At 41.4% G+C, this 22230-nt stretch overlaps 1 protein-coding gene across 6 annotated transcripts in view; it reads left to right on the top strand.

Annotated features, from left to right (window-relative positions):
• RAPGEF6 (Rap guanine nucleotide exchange factor 6) overlaps nt 1–22230 on the top strand; it is a 114505-nt gene that overhangs the window by 65742 nt on the left and 26533 nt on the right. For 3 of the 6 annotated variants that reach the window (XR_003534119.1, XM_027682671.1, XM_027682669.1), the window contains exons 7-18: nt 6186–6317; nt 11536–11719; nt 12560–12696; nt 13666–13824; nt 14208–14360; nt 14608–14772; nt 15572–15679; nt 16030–16233; nt 16650–16758; nt 18479–18722; nt 19292–19449; nt 20493–20507. Coding sequence is in view for 4 of the 6 variants with exons in the window: in XM_027682671.1 (XP_027538472.1) it covers nt 6186–6317; nt 11536–11719; nt 12560–12696; nt 13666–13824; nt 14208–14360; nt 14608–14772; nt 15572–15679; nt 16030–16233; nt 16650–16758; nt 18479–18722; nt 19292–19449; nt 20493–20507 (1768 nt within the window). In the remaining 2 variants the exon portion in view is untranslated. The remainder of the gene's footprint in view (nt 1–6185; nt 6318–11535; nt 11720–12559; nt 12697–13665; nt 13825–14207; nt 14361–14607; nt 14773–15571; nt 15680–16029; nt 16234–16649; nt 16759–18478; nt 18723–19291; nt 19450–20492; nt 20508–22230) is intronic. The other 3 variants (XR_003534120.1, XM_027682672.1, XM_027682670.1) reach the window with 1 other exon arrangement.

Genomic DNA, 22230 nt, shown 5'->3' with positions numbered 1-22230 from the left:
AATTATGCAGGTTGTGCTTCCTTTAGTAATCTGTTTTCCAATGATGAATCCTTTGGCCACTGCCCTCATTGTGGGATGTTTCTGAATATGTTTAATAAACATAGCATTTACTGCAGGGTGAAACACAATCATGAAGTGTCTTTCACATGTAGAAAAAGATAACTCGTAGGTCTTGTGTCTCTCTGTCAAGACTGTTTTGCAAATTCATGTTGTCTGTGCCTTTTCAGCCTGTGTTTTTTGGTTATCCCAAGCGTAACAGGAAACACTGACAGGTATTTTCAAAACTTGTGGCACGAATGCAAAGATGTGCCTTTTCTGCAGGGTAAAGATACCAGCAAATCCAAAACTAAATCACTGTGAAAATGCAGGATGAAGGGCATGGTCCCTGTGCCAAAAGAGGTTCTAATGATTCCTTTCCATCAAAAAAAGTGGGGAATAAGAGAAGAGTCTGTGTAGCTGTCCTATGATAGAACTTCACTCATGACTTCTATGGTTGCCTTTCTCTCTATTTAACCTCTGCAATGATTTTCCAGAGCCTTTATTTTTAGCCAACCCTTCCTGAGGAGCACACAAAGGAAAGCTGTCCTCGGGCTGACCATCATTTCTAGTGTCCCTCTCAGAGGAGCTGACGGGTGGTCATCTCGTCAAAGGTCACGTCATTTGCTCTGGTGTACAGGGCATGTGCAATCTTAAAAGTCTGTTATACTGAAATTAGCCTTTAATTTAATTCCCACGTATTCTGTGTGACTTCACTGCTGAGAGTAAATGGAGTTTACGTGGGAATTAAATGTCACTGCAGACGCACTCTCCTCGCTCTGCTGGCCTGGGAGCTGTGCTGTGTGTCAGAGCTCACACCCCAATTATTTTCAAAATTACAGACATGAGACTGGGTGCAGGTGCAGGACCTTGTACTCATCTTTGTTAAACTCGATACAGTTCTTATTGGGGAACTGTGGGAAACCTCAGCAGTCTCCTGTAGAAACCATCACGTTGTTGTTGTTCTGCTCTTGTTGCCAAACTACTTTTAGAAAGTTCTCAATTCTGTATTAAACAAAGATGTCCTGGTCGCCTGTTAAAAAAAAAAATCAAATACTCTTTGCAAGTAAACCTTGTTGAAAAGTGGGCAGACAGAGCTGAGCTCTGGGGACTGGTTCAGTCCCCCCAAAGCTCTCTGGTGTAATCTGGAGTTACTGCTGTCAGTTCACCACCCGCTGCTCCCAGTCTCTTGTCATTCAACCTGCTTGCAAGAAATAAAATAATTTATTGGAATGCATTGCCTGAATGGTTATTTAGTAGATCAATAATTTTGGAACTCTGGTTGAATGGTTTTTCCTTATTTGATGAATTTCCTGACTGTTAGAGTACAAATTGCTCGTGACTGAAGTTACAGCTTTGTGGCTGTATTATTTGGTTCTCACCAATTCTTGGGTGGTTCTTTAGCCATTTTTAGCTGATAATTTCATCTAAGCAAAGGAAGTCTGTTCTGCTCCAGACTGAGGGTCTGTGTGGCCTGATCCATGTCCCCTTGGTGTCACACTGAGCACCGTTGAGCTGGGACACCTTTGGTGGAAGCTGTAGGGTCTGTGTTCTCTTCTGTCCCTCCCAACCTCCCCAGATTTCATTCATTACCCTCACTCATCCATAGGTTTCTCCACAGTCTTCCTGAGAACCATCTTTTTGTTCTAAGGTTGTTACCCAAGGACAGATATGAGCAGAGATTCTTTTCTTCCATGCTTTGTTACTTTTACAGTGTCCTGTTGCTGTATTTTGTCTCATCCCACCATTCAGAGCAGCAGGGCTGCTCCCAGCTCTGCCTCTCCATCCAAACTGAAAATTCAGGCTGTTGGTCCAATTTGTCTTCTACAGTATGTGCAAGACTTGAGCGTTCTTTCTGTCTGGATGGGACAAAAAGCACTTCTGTAAAAGTTCACTGCTCTTTATGGTTTGGTTTTGGTTTTTTCTGTGTGAGAGTTCTTGCACTGTTATGTACTAGGAGAAGGGACAGGTTTGGGGCCTGCAGAGGTTTAGGGCTTTCTCTGGTTTGGCAGCAGGAGTGCTTTGGGGCTGCACCCAGGAAATCAATGGCAAAAGCCAAGCTCCTGGTGGACCTCTGGAGTCTTCACCTTGGGGTGTTTTTACGGTTGATGTGGGGAAAGTTTAATATTTTGTTCACATCAGTTTTTATTAATTGTTACTCAGAGCTGGCTTTTACACTCCCCTCTCTCCTGAGTGACCCACCCTCAGCTGTGTCCTGGGGAGCAGGGTGGGGTGTCCCTCTGTACCCTATTCCCAAATTTCACACACCTTTAACAAAACCTAGTCCAGGCTGCTGGTGCTTCTGGGTTTGTGTGGCAAGACAGGCTGATGCTGCCATTAGGAAGAGATTCCAAAAGATTCAGTGTTTTTTCTCTCCTTTTTTCCCACTGCAGTTTGCAATCTCTCTTTAAAAATTCCCTTGCTGAGCCAAGATTTTTTGGTGTAATCACCAACTGTGTTTTCCTGACTCAGTGGGAGGGCAGAGCTGTAGGTGGCTGTACCGACCAGAACTTCTATTTTCTTAACTTTCTTTCTTGTACAGCTCTGAACTGCAGTGTGGCATTCCTGTGGGGGGTTTGGTCCTAAATATCCCTTTGTTTGGAAAGGTCAGTCACAAGGATGTGCTGGCACGGATGCAGGGACAGGCTGTGCCAGCATGTCAGATGTACTCATATTCCAATTCCAGATTATCCCTTCTTGGGAAAAAATGAAATTGTTGTGGCTTAAAGTGGCAAGTAAGTAGTCTATTGGAGTGTTTATCAGAATGTCATGGATGTTTGGGGATTTCCTGTCTGTGGCTGCTGGGGCACACACCTGGAAGATATTGCAGATGCATACATCTGCATCCCAAAGCCTCTAAGGTGAGCATAGGGGAACGTTGCTGTTTTGTACTTGTGTCCCAATGCATGATTTTTCAAGGTATGGATGTGATTGTAACAAGAGTTTCTAAGTTTCACCAAAAAAAAGTCATAATCATCAGTAGTTAAGACAATTTTATGTCACTTCCAGCAACTTCCCTACCCCATCCAGCAAGTCCTTCCTGTGCCCGCTGTCATGTTGGTACAGGAACATCCTCTCCGTGTCTTGCTGCTTAGTGAGCTCTGAGGGAAAGAACAATCAGTTTGGGTAATAAAAATGACATACAAAAGGCAGAAGCTGTGATTTATTTGGGGAGATCGAGTAGAGTGGCAAGCAGTACTTCAAAGGTCACTTGTCTCAAATAAACCTTATCTCTCTCTCTCAAATTTAAGGAGATATTGTGGTGTTTCCTTGCATCTAACTTGCATTAAATGTCCTTTACAAGAATATATTGCAGAGTCCAGCAGAAGTGTTGTACATACCCTTTATAGGTGATGGAAATGAAGGGGAGTGCTGGCAGGGGGAATGAAGATCAGTTGTGATTAGAAGTAGTAAGTTGATTAGAAATACTCCTTTGGGAAGGCTGGTGGTGCTTTGAGTTGGTCTTCAGTGAGTTTTTGTGAAAATGGCATACAAAGTATATCCACAACTTGCTTATTTTGAGAGCCACGTCCTGTTCCAGCATTAATTAGAATTGCAGAATCAGAATGGTTTGTGCTGGGAGAGACCTTGAAGTTCATCCCTTTCCAACCCCCTGCCATGGACAGGAACACCTTCCACTAAACCAGACAGAGCCCCACTTCTCAAGCTAGGTATGGAAAACAGTGTTCATTACAAGAACCTTAAAAATCAAAACTAAATTAGAGAAGATAGCCTGTATGTGGCAGTTGGTATTTGTGTGTGTTTGGTGATGTCTTTGAGCCAGAACAGGCTTTAATAAAACCAGTTTGTTGGCAGAGAGCAGGCACCTGCCCTTGTTCTCCTGGGAAATCCCATAGATTTGGTTCTTCTCCTGGTCCTGCTCACTGTGTTCTTGGAGTAGTTTTGAAAATTTGAGAATCTGGATAGCAGGGAGCTTAAATTAGATTTCCTTGTGTCTGTATTATCACAGTCAGTGTGGGACTTGCTCATGGATGGAAAGATGGAAGCTGAAGTTGGAGCTGGTTGTTGGAATTAGGGAGCTTATAAAGCTGGGGACAGGCTGAGGAGTTTGCAGCAATACTCGGGTAATGAATCTCTATGGGCTGATTTGTTCTGTAATTTCCTGAAACTCCTGGATTTTTCAGTTCCACTGACTTGCAGTGTCTCTGCCAGCAGCCCTGCCTGGTAGTTTGCCAGCAGTCCCAGAGTGCTGTTGGATGTTCTCCCTGGGCAGTGATGTGCTGACCTGGCTCGGAAGTGGTGGGAGCGTGGCTGGGGATGAGCTCCAGGAGCAGGGCAGCAGTGGCACCCTGTGGCACCCACACCCAGCCCTGCCCTGGAACAGCACCTGGGGAGAGCCAGAGGAATAGGATTAAATCCCAGCTTCACTGCTGCTCGTTTTGCTGTAGCTGGGAGGTCACATCAGCTCTCCCCCCTGTGCTCACAGCGAGGGCTCCTTTGGCCACTGGGTTGGATTTTGTCACCTGAATCCTTTGACCTTTTTGCTGTTCTCAAGTCCTGAAAATAGATTTTTTTTTTCAACCTGCTAAACCTTTTCTGGTGGCTTCAAAGTGTTGTGTTCCCTTTTGGTTCAAGTTCACTATTTAATACCTCCTGCTCCCATGGGGTTTTTTGTGGGAGTTTGTGAGAGTTTAGTAATCATTTCAAACTTTCTCCTTGTCACAGACACACGTGACCACAGATATGAATTTACAGGTCGGATATTTTATACTTTGTTAGTAAAAGATACACAAAACTAGAATAAGGTAAGAATTAGGAGAGGGAGAAATAGCATTGTAGTCTTTCATAGCCCATAGAGTGGTTTGGTTTGAGTAGTGACTGCCAATGGGAATGTCATGGGAATTGCAAGGGACACAACATCCCCCATGTTCCTCATCACAATTTGATAATAAAATTGCTACATGTGTCAGAGGGTATCAAAATTTTTTTTCTGGGGGTGGGAAGACCTATGGTGCCACTTTTTTTTAGAAAATAGTGAACTGATATTTGGTAAAGTGCTTCTCTTTTGTGCTCTTCAAATAATGGACATAAAAACACGATTCCAAATCAAAACCTGTTTACCATTTCTCTTTAGCCAGTATTTATAAAGTTGATACCAGATCAGCAGCATTTGTACAATACTGTCTTTTAATTTGTAGGACTGAATGTGACTGACATGACAATGTGGAATCTTTACAGAAGAAATCTTTTAATTTGATCATAGCTCTTGATTCTGTCAGATTAAGTTTTGGACCTTTTTTCTGCATCAGAACATTTTTTAAAGGAAATAGTGTATCACTTTTATAATTTACAATGGTAAAAGCACGTAGAGATCTATGATTCCTTGATGCAATGTTCTTTTCCTATTGTTGAGTATAAATTTAAAAAATATTAGAAGTACATGTGGCAGAAAATAAACAAGCAGCTGAATTAAAGGGTTGGTTACTTGATAGGATTTCATGCAGCTCTGAATCTTCAAAAGCCACTGCTGATTTTTGCTTTTTTTCAGTAGAAAGAACCATGTTTATGGACTTGAGTCATACACTAGAATTTGCATATCTGCATATGTGTGCTCACTTACAGATAGATTTATAAAATAGAGGTACTGTACCAAAAATGCATCACATTCTTTCTGTGTACTCATTTCCTTAAAATTCAAAGCCCTTTATAGACCAAACCTTTTGTTTAGATTACATTACTTTTTGTTTTATATTGGTATTTTCTAAAGGTTATTCTCGAACTAAGGTGCATAAATTGAATTTATAAAGAGGAATCCTGCTTCATATTGGATTGTAACGTCAGCTGATGTTAAATACTGCAGGCTGTTTGGCCAGCACCATATATTTATCTTCTTGGGGGATATCAACTATAAAGAGCCCAGACCTGTGTTCTGTAGAAAGGTGCATCATCTTCCATCAGTTATATGAAATCTGGAGTGTGATTGGGCAAGCTTAGTCTAAATTAACTTTTTCTCAAAATATACATCGAGTTACAGATTCAAATTCACTTTGAGTTTGATTCGACAATTCAACAATTCAAATACAAACATGTAACAAAAGTTATTTAAATAACCGTGCCTTCAAATCAGACTTATGCATCTTGTTTTCCTTTCTTTTTCCTGCCTTTCCCCAAATCCTTCTCGTTCCCAGCTCCCAGCTGACCTTACCAAGATGCACCTCACGGACAATCCCCACCCTCAGGTGACACACGTGCCCTCCAGCCAGTCTGGGTGCAGCATTGCCAGTGACTCTGGGAGCAGCAGCCTGTCTGACATTTATCAGGTGAGATGGCTTTTCTTTCCTGCTTTTCCTTCCATATTCCATAAACAAGAAGAGCAGCCCTTTATCCAAGATTTTGGGTAAAGCCCTCTTGGTGCTTCTGCCCGCCCCCACAGACACAACAAGCTGCTTGTGAAGCTCTTTCTGTTGCTTGTCACATCTGTCTGTACCACCAAGTGCTCTGTGGCTTTTAGAAGTCATATTTGTTGATTTATGGGATCGTTTTCCTTTCTGAAATGGAACAAATCTCATGAAATCAGCCTCATGTTTCCAATACCTTCCTTGATTATTTGTATTTATTGCTAATAGCAGATGTTCAGTTCTGCAAACAAAAGCATGGTAATAAACCCACTCTCTGCACTAATTGACTGTGGAAATTCTAGTGTGGCTCGCTGAGAATAGAAGTTGGCTGAAATCCAGAGAGAGCTTCATTTGTTTACAGATAATACACTTCCTAAGTTACCTGTCTGGTGTCACATGGCAGAGCTCGTTCCATGGGTGTTGATGCTCTGCTTGATGAGGGGGCTCAGCTTGGCTTTGTGTTGATCAGTAATTTCACAGCTTTTCCACTTCCCCAGCACTGGGTGCACAGGATTGTGGAGCACAGTGTAGGTGTAACTTGATTTCAGACACCTGTTCCCTCTCCTTAGGTGCTGTCTGGGTATTATTTCTATACTAGAAACAGATTAGTGATATTTCTATTTACAGCAACATATTACTTAGGGAGCTTTAAAAATAAGCCATTAAAGCAAAATTTCCCTTAGAACATTAAAATTGTCTCAGAGTTTTTGTCCTATTTCATCTATTCCCTTCCTACTTCTTTGGATTTGCTTGCTGCCAGCTGGGTCAGCAGTAGCTGGCATCCCTGAGAGAGCCTCTCCAAGATGCTCTGTGACTCCTTTAACTTCTGAGAGGCCCTGCTGGAAGATGGTGTTCTTTATCTTGATTATTCTTATCATTTTTTTATTTTCTGCATCAACAGAACTGATGTAATCAGTCAGAGTCACCAGAACTGGTCTGTGTGTTGTACCTCAGCATGTCAGGCATTAGGATGCTGATGGATGGTTTCCCTGGCCATGTCTGCCTGCCTGTCTACCTGAGTAGTTTGGAGAGGTTGCTCTAAGTGAAAAGCACTTAAAATATATTATTGATAATAAAGATGTCATTCTAGCCATGATATCTTGTAATGAGTGAATATTCTGTCGTGTGTGGTTAATTGCCTTTTGTCTACTCATCAGAAAACGCCAGAAGAGCATAATTGCTAAACAAATAAAAATTATATCAATAAAAGAAATGATGGAGTAACATATTCATGTGCACTGTAGCAAATAAACAGTGGTGCAAAGTATTTTGTACCCTAAGGAATGATTAATATATTAATGTGAAAATGTCTGCAGATTTTCTATTAATTTTGAGGAGTGGGGACTTCTCAGATAGGAATTTCCTTTTCAGTGACATGAGCCTGGCTGGTTTTGAATCCTGAAGGAAACGTGGACAGGTCAGCACTGTCAGACTCGTGGGAGATCCTCAAAGATAATGTTATAGTCATTTATGGTCAGAGCTACAGTGTCCTGAATCCTGGAAGACAGGATTTGATAAGCTGTGAAGATAAGATGTGCAGGAGTGGGGTAGGGGGAACCCAACAACCCAGGGAGGTTCCCCCCCCTTCTTATTTTTTTAGTGAATTTTTAGTATATTTTCTCATGTGCCTGATGTGCAAATACCAACCTGTTAAAAGATGCACTTTGGGTGCATTTATGTATTTTATGGGCTTTATTGCAGTAGCAGTAGCAGTTAGTGCTGGAGAATTCCCTTACTGTTTGTCACACATCTCTAAGTGATGGCTTGATATTGCTTGGTAATAGATAGATATGGTGTAATAATGCCATGGCACAGTGTTTAACATTGCATTATATTGCAGTGGCACGTCAGAATAGACAGATTTTGAAATCACAAAGAAAAAAGAAAGTGTTTCCCCCAATATTCATCATATTATGAAGGCAGAGAATCTCTTTGATATGCAGTAAACCTACATTTTGAGTGTAATGTATTGGCTCAGTAATTGAAAGCATTTTTGGTACAACAAAATGCAGCTTTTCATGGAGTATTTGGAAAATGCTGCTTTGCTGTTGCAGTCAGTTTTGTGTCTATTGCATGCCAAGCTCTCCAATAATATCATTAATGTCACTAATGTTCTGAATAATTTTGATTAATGTAGCCTTGAAATGACCTTTTGTATGAATGGTATTTTAACATTAATTTTTACAGTAAGTAGTGCAAACGTCATTCCAGAATAGGAAAATGGGATTAGAGTGATAGAACCAAAGAATGATGCAGTATTTTATTGAGATTTGGAAAGACCTTCTGTTCATCTGTGTACACTGCATTCATTGATAGTGTTGAAATGAGGTTTCCCTGATTCCAGCTGCATCTCAGCCCAGGATAAAACCCATTTCCAGTTAAACAGGAAATGATGAACATAAAGCTGAAGGTGAGATCAGCACTAGAGGATTCCTGCCTGTAAGCACTGCTGTGGGCACGTGGTGTTAAACCTTGAGTTAGTTGCAAAAAGTGGTGCAAATAAATTTATGAAGGTATTTTTCTCTCTTGTCCTGTACTGCTGATGCTCCCTGTTGGAGTTTTAGTGCCTGAAACAGGGACACTGAAATGTCCAAATGTGTGTATTGCAAATTCCAGCTTGCTTGGAGTACTGCACAGCAGTTGTCTTTCTGTTGGACTGTAGACCTTTTTTAATAATAGAAAAAAAACCAGTGAGTTGTTCCCTACAATTTTTAAAACAACTTCTTGCTTGAAGTGGATTTTCAAGTTTTTATTCCTTTTTTTCATTCAGCCCCTTTCTGACAGTGTGTTTAATTTCAGAACTATGGTGTTCAGCCAGAAGCAGGGGAAGCTGTGTGGTTGTGCAGTTGAAATGAGGGTTGGTACAGCTGCTTTGACCTGTGACAGGTACCCTTGGGGATAAAGAATCCAGCAGGTATTACACAGTGAAAACATCTTCCTTTGCCCTTTCCTGGGATGGGCTTTAAGGTGCCCATCCAGGCTCACACAGGGAATGCAGGTTGTGTCTCTAGGTGTGGGTGGGCAGGGTCTCCCCTCTCCTGTGATGGGTGAGTTGCCAGTGTCAGCACCTGGCACTGCTCTTCTCTCAGTGACCGACCAATTTACATCTCTTTTTTCTGACCTGTTCAGTTCTGTCAGTGAAAGTTTCTCTCTCCTTTTCGCCTTTTTCCAAATCCTTCATTTATCACTTTGGCAGTAGGCAGCAACATTATTGCCCAGCAGTGATTCCAGTTGTGGTTAAGGTCTTGATATTAAAATGGATTATGTATAAAATATGTATCAAGGACGTGTGTCTCCTGTAGATACTGCTGCACTGTGGACCTGATCCTGGAAATCCATGTTTGGGTGAGATGTGAGGACTGCAGCTTCTGGTTTCATTTTGTAAATCAGTCGTTCAGAATGTTTCTGTTAAGAATGATTTTGATATTTGATAATGGAAACAGCTGGAGCATCATGCTTGGGAAGAGCAGCTACTTCCTCAGACGGCTTTATGAGCAGAACCCTTCCTGTTCCTTCCAGCTCTGCCTGACCTGCCAACCTTCTGTCAACCCTCTGCACACAATCTTTGAAGCACAGTTGGAGGACCATCTCCTATTTCATAGCTAGATCAAGTCATAACTTACCAAGAAAGGAGATTTGTTTATTTTCCCATATAGGATACACAAAATTCTGTAGAACCTGTAGCCTCAGTTTTTCTACCTTAGCTTGAGATTATCGAAGTGGGGAGTGGTGCTGTTGTCTGCCTTATTCAGCCTGGAGCAGTTGATGTAAATTGTGGCTATTTAGCTGAAGAAATGCTAGAAAAGTCCTTGTTGTATAAAACACTGTACTGATCATGTGCTGCTGAGACTCTCCAAGCACAATTTGCGCTTGGGCTTAATTCCAAAACTGTTAATGTGAGCTACAGGAGCCAGTAAAGTGATGTAATGTAAAACAGATTTAACCCTCTATATTGTTAGATTCCTCTGAAAGATATGTTTTTGCTAAATCATTTAAGCTTTAGTTAATAGGTTTGTTGGCTAACTATTAAATCAGGGACACACTCCAGAGTCCAAGCTTACATCTAAACCCCAGAATATTTTGGTTTAGTGCACGAAGGCAGTGCTGCTCCTCTCTCCAGGTGCTGGGGCTCACACCTTGTTGCACCTTGTCAGTATTTAGAGTGGGCTTATTCAAAAGACTTTTTATTGTCCTGTACTGACAGGACACGGGGCAGTGGTTTTAAGCCAAAAAAAAGTAGATTTATCTCGGATATAGGGAAGAATTTCTTCTCTGTGGGGGTGTTGAGACACTGGTACAGGTTGCCCAGAGAAGCTGTGCTGCCCCGTCACAGTGTTCACATTCATCCTCTGTTTTGGAGGTTTCGTGAACATGCAGAGTGTTTGATGCCTTAGATAGTTCAGTGTTTTTGTAGAATCTCAAGGATTTCTTTAGTGAAAGTGAGTGTTGTAAATGTGCTCATTTAAAAACAAACTCCTGTTTTCTGCAAGTTTCTCCGTAATTGCCTTATACTTCGCAGTGACACATCTTGTTGCTGAAATTTTTGAATTTAAACAGAAAAATGATTTGCATGCTGGCTTAAACTTCAAAAAGAGTGGTTGAGCAACTACTCTGTAGAAACTGAGAATTTGAAACTTCTTTCCCCCCCCCTTCCATCTGTTTGGAAATTTATTTTCGTGCAATTACATCATTTAAACTTTACAGAAGGAATTAGTGCAAACGATTCCTGTGTGGTTCTGCTTTTGGTTGCATGTATTGTGTTCTCTCTGACTGTGGCCTCGTGTGTCTGCTCAGTGTGGTGTCTGTGTTGCCATCTATTGCTGACACTAGAAATGTGTCTACAGGCATTGGGTAGCCAATTAAACTTCGTTATTATTTCGTAATTAATACAGACTCCACTTATGAAAAGACAATTTTACATGAATTGACAAGAACTAGTAAATACTATCAAGTGAGAATCCAGTAACTGTAGATTTCAGCATGACATGTTTTCCTCAGTGTTCAGAAAAGGGAGCTGTTGCAGTTTCTAGTTTGACTTGTGGGTCACAGAATTTATTTTTTATTTTATTAGCTACCTCAGACCATAAATGTTTAAATTGAAGGCACTGAACTCTTTGTCTGATTGATGTTTTCTTTGTAGGCCACAGAAAGTGAGATGGGAGATGTTGATTTAACGGGTCTTCCAGAAGCGCCTGTGGACTCTGAAGATGAAGAGGAGGAGGAGGATGAAGACATTGACAGAACTTCTGATCCACTTCTAGGGCGAGATGTTGTCCGAGAGTGCCTTGAGAAAGAGCCTGCAGATAAAACTGATGATGACATTGGTGAGGAGAAAAAATGCATAAATTTACATAAAACTGCATCATATGATATCTGTAAGAGAAGCAAATCTGAAAACTGTTCAGTGACTTAATTTTCAGTGTGTGTGTGTTAATAATTGAGTGATGCCTTCCAGTGATCACTTTGCACTAGTGATACTCTTAATTGAATGATTTCTCCTCTTACTGTCTGAGAGAGTATTTGTTCTGAAAAACTAATATTTTAACCACCGGTTTTTGAGATGCTTAGGATGTGAAGTGTACACAGTCATTGTGTGTGGTGATGTCATGGGACAGGCAGCAAGGTAATTTTGACTGCCTGAAACTGTTGAATTAGTTACTAAATAGCAAAGAGAACATACTATTACTGAGTATGGGTATATTTAGCTGCAAACTGCAGAACAGTTCAAATGAAGATAATTTGCTGCAGTGTTTAACTAGAAGTTGGCATTAACTTCAATAGCAAAACTTGCTTTCTGCTGTACTCCAGATTGCCTCTCTGAACACTGGAAAATCATTTCATGCTCCTGTCAAGCTTGTAATTACTGTACCTAGGGGTATTTTTAATTTTTCTCAATGTTTGAAGCTGAAGTGCTTCTCCTCTTAGCTAGACTGCTGCCCTGAGAGTCAATCAGAGCCCCAGCCAGGCTGCAGAGCTGAGCTCTGGCTGTGGATGACAAAGTGCACACTGGGCTCATTTAGCCCCAGGCACTAATGGGGAGTGTGACCCCACTGAGCAATTGTCCCGGGAATGGGGCTGAGGTTTGACAGACGTGTGCAGGGTGAGGGATCTGAGGAACCCCTGGGCCCTGCAGTCCTCATACCAGTGTTTCCTTTGTCCAACAGAGCAATTATTGGAATTCATGCATCAACTCCCTGCCTTTGCAAACATGACCATGTCTGTGAGAAGAGAGCTTTGCTCAGTGATGATCTTCGAGGTGGTGGAGCAAGCAGGAGCCATCATCCTGGAGGATGGCCAGGAGGTGAGGCAGTGCTTGCAGCACACTGTGGGTGCCACAGGCAGGTCACCAAGGGCATTGAGGCTGAAGGGCTGGAAAATGTTTCCCATCTCCACACCTGGAAGTTAGAGAATTCTTCTCTCACCCTGACCCCATAGCCAAAATCCCCAAACCTCTGTCCATCCCTTTGGGAGATTCTACCTGTGTATCCGTGGAGGGAGTTGGAATGAGATGATTTTTAAGGTTCCTTCCAACACAAACCATTCTCTGATGGTTACTGTCTTGTTCAAGACTTTACCAAGTAGAGTCAAAGTATAGACCAAGTATATACTTTATATACCAAGTATAGGCATTAAAGAGCATTCAGGACGTTGTTATCAGGTAAATGCCAACTTATTTCAAAGATGATTTGTGGGATAAAAAAAAGCATAATTTCCATTGGGAAAAAAACCTCTCTTCTTATAGTGTAGGGGTTTTTTAATACTAATATGGAGGGGTATCTTTGCCCAGTAATGTCTGAATTAGGAGCAGTTTCCATACATGTTCCCTGGGAGGAGACAGATGTTCAGGTTAGGTGCCCTGAATCACTATCTTGAGATCTTTCCCTCTGCTTGGATCAAGCCCTCAGGAATGGCATTCCCTGTTCATCTCTGCAAGAGGATGAGGTGGACCCATCTCTGGTAGTGACCAAATGGGTGCCCAGGGGAAGAGTGTTCACTCTCACTAAATGGTATAAATATATCATAGCAATTAGCCCACAGATTAAAAAAGCAATCTCTTCATCAGCATTCCTCCCTCTGGAATTAGTTGTGAAATGAATGAAGCATTCTTGTTTCAGTCATCTTCATTGCTGCCTTCCAGTGAATGAAATGTTGCAGAGCCATGGGGACAACAAACTGGAGGCTGCAGGAATGAACCTGTCTGAGAGAAGAGCTTAGGAAAGTTGTTGAATTAGCTTCACTTGTTTGTTTTTGGTTCTTTTTCTTCCTCCAGCTCGATTCTTGGTATGTTATTTTAAATGGCACAGTGGAAATCAGCTATCCTGATGGGAAGAGTGAGAGTCTCTGTATGGGAAATAGTTTTGGGATTACTCCCTCTCTGGACAAGCAGTACATGAATGGAGTGGTCAGAACCAAAGTAGATGATTGTCAGGTGAGATTGCAGTTCTGTATAACTACCTTGTATTTTTAAGCATCTAATAAAAGAAAACAGACTACTTTTATCCTAAGATATGGTGGGGTGGATGAAAAGCTGGATATAAGCCAAGAACCCAACTGCATCCTGGGCTGCATCAGAAGAAGTGTGGAGACTCTGCCCCTCATGAGGCCCTGGAGCACTGGCTCCAGCTCTGAGCTCCTCAGCACAAGGACATGGACCTGTTAGAGCAGGTCCAGAGGAGGCCACAGAGATGCTCAGAGGGCTGGAGCATCTCTGCTGTGGGGTCAGACTGGGAGAGATGGGGTTGTTCAGCCTGCAGAAGGGGATACATTCATGGTTTAGATGTTTATTCACAGTCTCTTGTTGTTTGGGGACAGTTTGTGTGTATAGCCCAGCAAGACTACTGGAGGATTCTGAACCATGTGGAAAAAAACACTCATAAAGTGGAGGAAGAGGGAGAAATTGTGATGGTGAAGGAGCACAGGGAGCTGGATCGCAGTGGAACCAGGAAAGGCCACATAGTTATCAAGGTGAATTTCTTTCTGTGCTTTCCACTAATCTATTAAACTTTTATTCATTAGTAAATAACTACAAAACATCTGGGCTGAGAGAAGCAGGAAGATTTGATTTAAACATGTTGGTGTGTTTTCTCCTGAGTTTGCCATAACTGAACTTTGTAAAGGGATTATACTGTTCACCTGGGTTTATGTTGAAATACTCTCTAGGGAGAGGTAGGGATGAGAGATACCAGTTATTTTTTGCATTTACTTTTTTCAGGCAACACCCGAGCGACTCATCATGCACTTAATAGAAGAACATTCTATTGTGGATCCCACCTACATCGAAGATTTCCTTTTAACATACAGAACATTTCTAACAAGCCCCTTGGAAGTTGGAAATAAACTCTTGGAATGGTTCACAGTGGACAGCCTCAGGGATAAGGTTGGTTGAGTCTGAGAGATCAGTGTTGCTGGTGAAAGTGTGTTCGGATGGATTCCTTTTTGTGTTGTGATAAACTAGGATCGTGCTTCAGTTATTTTATATGAAACATTTTAAAGCAAAGTATTTTTCACTTATATCAAGGAAGGATTCTCCAGGGTGTTGTGTGTGATGGAGTGCTATCCAAAATCAGGTGTGATGCTGCTTCTCTTCTGCAGAATGATAAACAGTGTTTTCTGTTTAATATAAAGAGGTAAATGCCAGTCTCTGAAACCCTTTTTCACCAGAAATTTAAGGGAATTGCGTTCAGGTTCTCTTGGACATTCTGGTTTTCTTTTTACAACAGCACTGTGCTTGTTTTCCATGATTTCTACTGCAGAGCTTTCCAGTGTTTTGAGCACATTTTGTTTGAGCAGCTTTTTACAAACTCTGGACTTCAAATAAACTCTGCTCAGGACAAGTGCAGTTGGTAAAAATGCTTCCAGAAATAGAACCAGGTTCAGCTCTTTGTAACCCTGTGCACACACATGAAAAATGTGGATAGTCTGGAACTTGTATTGTGTTAATATGTTGAAAATTGTGGCAGTAAAATTCTTAGCCAGTGGTTTTATGTGTTCTAGTTTTGAGCTGAAGGAAACCCAACAGTAATCTGTCAGATGTTATTCTGCCATGTCCAGGTATTCTCCTTTGTCTGTAGATTAAAGCTGATAGGAGAAGAATCATAGATACCCTTGTGTATATGTGGATATACATAATATACATATTTACATATACACACACATAATTTATTTTGTTTTTACAGGTTACCAGAGTGGTCTTGCTGTGGGTGAACAATCATTTTAATGACTTTGAAGGAGATCCTGCCATGACTCGATTCCTGGAAGAATTTGAAAAGAACTTGGAAGACACGGTAGGAGCCCAAAAGAAAGAGTGTCACATTTTCTAACACCATGTTTCAATTTTCCAGTGTTACCAGTGCCTCACACACTGTAGTCTATAAATGTAACAGCTACAGGTGGCTTTTAACATGGACATATTTGTTGTTATATATGTATATTTAGATATAAAGGCCATATAAAGGAGTACCTGTGGCACTCATTTATGGTTTTTTGCTTTTCTGCAAAAGAGGACAAGGTTTATTTAATAAGATGTTAATACATGGCATCAAAAATCTATTTGCTGGCACTTGGGGTATTTTTCGTAACTGCTTTTCCATTTCTGATAAAAGCACTGCACTGCATTTTGTGTGTTGTGTTACAGAAGATGAAAGGCCATCTCAGATTGTTGAATATTGCCTGTGCTGCCAAAGCAAAATGGAGACAAATCACGCTGCAAAAACCTTCCAGAGATTCCCCCCTGTTTTTCAGCCTCCTCGGGGGCAGTGACAAGGGCTTTGGTATTTTTGTAGAGACTGTGGAGATGGGCAGTAAAGCAGCAGAGGCTGGACTCAAGCGTGGTGATCAGGTAAAAGCAGTAATGTTAATTTAAATGTTCTGGTTCAGCCAACTCTGGTGCTCTCAACAAAAAGGTTGTGCAAGTGTTTTCTTGGGAATGCCACAGCTCAGCTTCCATTTATATCTGTTACATTTCTGATTCTAAATTCCTGATTAATTGCAAGAGTGTCATGTTATCACAAAAAATAAATTTATTTCAAGCATTTGTCAGGTAGAAATGGAGGTCCTGTCTTATTCACAGGATATAACTTCCCTGACATGATGAAAATAGTTATTTTACAAGGAATGGTTTGGTTCTGAGACTGCTGTAAAGATCACATGAGAACTTCTGGGAAGTTCTTACTGTGCCTGTATTATCACCTTTGTATTTGTAAGTCTGTCAAACAGATATTCTCCTAATAGCCCAATTCTTACTTTTCCTTAAAGATAATGGAAGTAAACGGACAGAACTTTGAGAACATCACCTTTGTGAAAGCTCTGGAAATCTTAAGGAACAACACACATCTCTCCATTACTGTAAAAACAAACATTTTTGGTGAGTAGACTTTATATATGATCTATCCCTTGTGGATGTGAAGGAACAACTCCACTCTTTCTGGCTCTGGAAGTGCAATAGGATCCCACCTTCCTTTCCAGCTCGCCCTGGGAGTGAGGAGTTGTGCAGAAGTCCCCTGGTGGTGCCTCTGTTTGCTTGGATAAGTTCTCGTGTGCCAAGGGCTGCACGTTGAGGGGCACAGAGCCAGCACAGGCAGCTCTTCCCTCCCTGGGAAACCCTCAGTGACTGTTTAAGCTGCTTTGCTGTCCCTCCATGCTGTGTGGCTGAGGCTGAGCCAAGGGAGCTGGACCAAGAATATTTTTGCCAAGAAACGGCAAAAGATGTAAAACTGGGGTTTTGTAGAAGTTTTTATAATGGCTGTGAGGACGAGAGGATGAATTGCCTTTATGTCTCAAATTGAAGAGGGGATATAAAAAGTGGTGTGGCATATAGATGTTGGCCCTTAATTGTCATCATGAATATAAACACATAAATTCCTCTTTAAAATCTCAGTCAGATCATCTGTTCTTTTTCCCTAATCCTGTTCAGAATAACCAGAGCTACAGAAGCTGTGCACAGAATAACTCCTTCCCCCACGGTTGCATCTAAGACCTTCTGATCATTTCCTTATTTTCTTCCCCCAGTTACCTGCCCTTGCTCACTATTGATTTTCTTTTTAATTATTATTCAGTGTTTATCCCTGCATGGGTACAAAGTTTCAAGCCCTCAGCAGTTGCTTATTAACATAATTCAAAAAGAGCATAAAAGCAGCACCAGTGGTCCAGACTAATGTGAAAGGACATGGAATGAAGCATCACTGTAACTGAGACAGTGAGAGGCTGTTCATTTGTATTATAAATATAAGCAACATACATCTACAAATGGGTTCTAATCTCTTGCTACTGGCTGATAGAATTTCAAGGTGATTTCTTGGATAAATTTTAGTGAATTCATTTCTTGAAGCTTTTTTCAACAGTGATACTTATTATACAGTGACTTTTTAATTGAATGCTAAGTGCCTGGTGCTGGCAATGAGCAAATCCTGTTGTTATATTCAAATGTAGACTGGGAAAACTTAGAAGTTTTATTATATAATAGAATTATGCAATTTAACTGGACTTTCTGTACAGAAAGCCATGATTTCCTTGTTCATAGGGACAGTCTGAGTAATTTACTCTGTACAGTTCTGCATTCTTCCAGTATCACCATGTTTTCAACAGAAAATACTGACTTTCTGACTTGAGTGATTTCAAAGGATTTTTAAAAGATCTTCAAATTGGTTTTTCAATACCAAATTTTCAATTTCTTTAAACATTTTTTTTCACCTTATGTATGTGGAAAGAAACAAGAAGAACATAAACACTATCATTTCTGTGGAATCATATCTTTGGGAATGTCAGTGTGGGTAATAGACTGGCTTAGCTTGATAAATGCAGTAGGAAATTTGATGCAGCTTCTGTTCAGTAGTGTCAGGAAAAGCAAACAAAGGCAGTTTGGGAAAATCTCAGTCTGTGCTGCAGTTATTCTTGAGTAAGCATCTGCACTCCATTACTAAAAAGAGGCAAACAAAAAAGCCAATAAATACATGGTGCTGATTGCCCTGAATCCTTATTACCAATCTGGGATGTGGAAAGCAAAAGGTTTGAGGGGGAAAGAAGAATTCCCTGTGAAGTTCTGAGTGTGCAAAGGTAACTCATAATGATTGTGTTTTCTCTCACAGTGTTTAAGGAGCTGCTCTGCAGGATAGGACAAGAGAAGAATGGAATTCCACATATTCCAAAAATTGCAGAAAAGAAAAACAACCGTTATTCCATCCCAGATATGCCTGGAGATGTGGAACAGATGTTTCCCCGGGAAAAAGGAAACAAGAAGATGAAAGCAAACACTGTATCTGGTGGCAGAAACAGAATCAGGAAAATCTTAGACAAGACCCGGTTCAGCATCTTGCCTCCAAAACTGTTCAGGTTTGTCAGACTCTTCTGCCAAAAAGTCACTGTTCCTCATTAGATTGTGATACTTTAATCATAGAAACATAGAATGACTTGTGTTGGAAGGGACCTTAAAGTCCATCCATTCCACCCCCTACCAAGGGTAGGGACACCTTCCACTAGCCCAGGTTGCTCCAAGCCCCATCCAGCCTGGCCTTGGACACTTCTAGGGATGGGGCAGCCTGTGCCAGGGCCTCCCCACCCTCACAGGGAGTTTCTTCCTAAGATCAAATCTAAACATCCCCTCCTTCAGCTAAGGCCATTAAGAGATACTAATTGCTTAGTATCTCTAGCCATTATGTCCACACTGCTTATGTTTTTTAAAGAATCCTGTCACCTGCCCCATAAATACAGAACGAGAGCAAAACATCTTTTCTCTCCCCGCGAACGATTCCAAATCTCTTTTCGCTCTGCCCTCGTTTTGAAACCCCGTCTACAACGTGTAATTAAACAGCTGAACAGCATCATTTCCCTTAGTTTCACTCACCCCAAGCTGAGCAGCAGGAGTTTTGAATGCCCATGAGTGAGGCAGGGCTGTTTTGCAGTGACGGCAGCGTGAGCCAGTCGCAGGACGACAGCATCGTGGGCACGCGGCAGTGCCGCCACAGCCTGGCCATCATGCCCATCCCAGGGACCCTCTCCTCCAGCAGCCCCGACCTGCTCCAGCCCACAACCAGCATCCTGGACTTCTCTAACCCCTCAGGTAAAACAGCAGGAGGAGCTTGACGTGTACAGGATGATTAACAGGGCAGGGTCGGGGGGGAAATGTTGTGTTTCACCGGCATCACCCGAGCTGAGTGCAGTTACCCGCCTGTCCTGTGGCCTCAGCAGGGCCAGACTGGAGCTCTGCTGAAAATCCACACTGCCTGAACCTCTCCTACATGCTCTTTTTGTAATGTGACACTTCTTTTTACAAAGACATTGATTCACTGGTGTAATCTGCTCTGGTGGAAGCAGATTGTCCTTGTCCACACCTTTCTCTTTTACCTCTCCTGGTGCTTTGGCTTGTCCATCCCCCATCTGCCAGTATATATTTCAAGCAGGGTTGTGGATAGAATAGGACTGCTGTGCTACCAACACAGTGATGTTAGTGTTTTGTGTTTTACAAACATTATGTGTGTTCAACTGTATGTCTTTAAACCTTAAAAATGTTTTGAGATGTGTGGTGTGGGCTTTCGTTGCTGTTGCTGTAGGAATCCAGTTTATGGGGTGGCTGCAGGAGTTATTTGTTGTGATATGCAGCTGCCTGTAAACATGTCAAGTCAGAATCTTTTTTCCCTATTTCAGGTGTAAGTTCTGTGCATAATTACATAGTCTGTAAGGTGCCTTGTGGCTGTGAGTTATGTTTATGTTTATGAAACCTTGCAGATTTCCCCTTTAAAAGGGATGTACCCAGATACATCCTATCAGGTCATAAATATCCATAGCAGAAAAGTTCCCTTTTTGCTGCAGTTCCAGGTTCTTGCTACCTGATAACTAGTTCATCTTGGAATCAGTCACAGAATCACAGGCTGGTTTGGGATGGAAGGACCTTTAAAGGACATCCAGTCCAACCCCCCTGCCATGGGCAGGGACATGTCTACCTACATTGCCTTTACTTCAGGTTTGCTATAACAAATATGCTGCCATGTTTAAAGAGCAGAGAAAACCAAACTAGTTCTGACAGTGTACACTTGATAAGTTTTGTAAACATCTGAATCTTGATTTGCTGTTGACACAGTTTTCTTCTTTTTCTCCTGCCTGCAGCTGTTGGGTTTTACTGTAAGTATCCTGATGTTCAGCATCCTGTAGATCTTAATATTGCATGGCTTGCCTGAAAACTTAACACTACCAGACACTGCACTGACACAGTTATTACTGTAGGGCATCCCATAGCCCTGTGCCCTGTAAGCTTCCTCAAATAAAACAAATCCACAGGTTCTCACACAGGCACAGTGCTGTGCTGAGGCTGAGACCTGCATTTTATTCTCTTCTCTGCCACTGAAACACTGGATGACCTTTGGCAGTTTCTTCTCTTCTCTGTGGCCTTGCTTTGAAGGAATGAAGTTGCTTATATCTCTTTATAGAGCTGAAGTTTCGGATGATAACGTAGTTTGAGATTTAGTTTGTTCTTCTGTTGGACTCTGTAGCTAAAATGCTGTGCATGCAAACTGGAAATGTGCTTTGTATTGTCGACACAAGCTGAATAATGCATAAAAAAATAATTTAATTTAATAATGTTTACCTGCTTAAAAGCAAAGACCATGATGACAGACATGTACCTGTAATTTATGTTTCCTTCCCCTGTCACATGTTGCATTGTTTTGGTTGCGTAGTGATTATTTTTTATTTTCCTTTTTTCCCCCTAAATTAAACTTCAGTTTTCAGTCTTACACCTTGAGTGTGTTCTGATTTTTAGGTATGTTAATACCAAAATATAGATGTTCCCCTTTTCTGTTGATTTATTATGATTTTTATGAGTGCAGGCACTTCCCTGGTTATCCAATATGTCATTTCCACCACTTTCACTCTGAAACAAGGGCAGAATAGTTATTTATCCCCTTTATTGCCCCTATTCATGTATATATTGAGCTTTTCAAATTCATCTAGTCCCTAACTACTAATGAGAATGTCCTAGTAATGTGATAACCCTAATAATGAAACTGTTAGAGGAATTAGCTTTCAATCAGATTTTTTTTCAAAACCTTGCTTTCTCCCATCTTCAAATTTATTTACAACTGATATTGAGCCTTTCTTTTTTCCAACGGGTGGAAACTTTTCATGCTGGACCACAGATTACCTGCTTAACTTTTTGCCCTGAAATTCCTGCTACTTGTCCCCATGACACCATTAAGTCCTGACACAAGAAAAAGTTATCCCAAGGTCACTGCCCTCAAATATCTTGGTTTTTTTCCTGAAACAGTGGATTTTATTAGAGGAAAAATAATGTGAAGTTTAATCTTCAGACTTTAGGGAGGGGAAAAACTAGGTTTCCCTGTGCTTGGAATTAGTGTGTGTTTTGACTCTGGACATTTTTTTTCCAATGAGTTTTATTTTGAAAATCAAGCTTTCTGTAATAACTAATGGAGCAAATTATTGGCAATCATCAAGCTGTGGATTAAACGCATGTTTCTGTAGATATTTATTTCCTGCTGTAGGCTTCCTCAGATAAAGCTGTTCTCTAATGCATTTATAATACATAGAATGTGCTATAAATAAGTACACCAGCCAAAGAATTAACTGCTGGCAGCAGCTTAGTTCCTTCAGGGGGAGAGAGCGAGTGTGAAAGCTCGCAGCCAGTTATGGGAGCAACCAAATCTCCTTTCCTCCTCACATCCTCCCACCCCAAGCCCATCCATCCGTGCCTGGTGGCTTCCCATCCCTGGGAAACGTGCCCTGGCACGTGTGTGGACCTGGCTCTCACAAACACACAGGAGCCAGAGAAGGAATGATGCTGCCAAAGTTTTTGAGCCCCGCTGGGAAGCACGATGCACAGCTCAGGGAC

The sequence above is a fragment of the Neopelma chrysocephalum genome, unplaced genomic scaffold (genome assembly GCF_003984885.1).
Source record: "Neopelma chrysocephalum unplaced genomic scaffold, ASM398488v2 Primary Assembly neopelma1_63, whole genome shotgun sequence".
Lineage (NCBI taxonomy): Eukaryota > Metazoa > Chordata > Aves > Passeriformes > Pipridae > Neopelma > Neopelma chrysocephalum.
The sequence above is the reverse complement of the archived record's forward strand: the minus strand, read 5'-3'. Positions and strand labels throughout refer to the sequence as shown.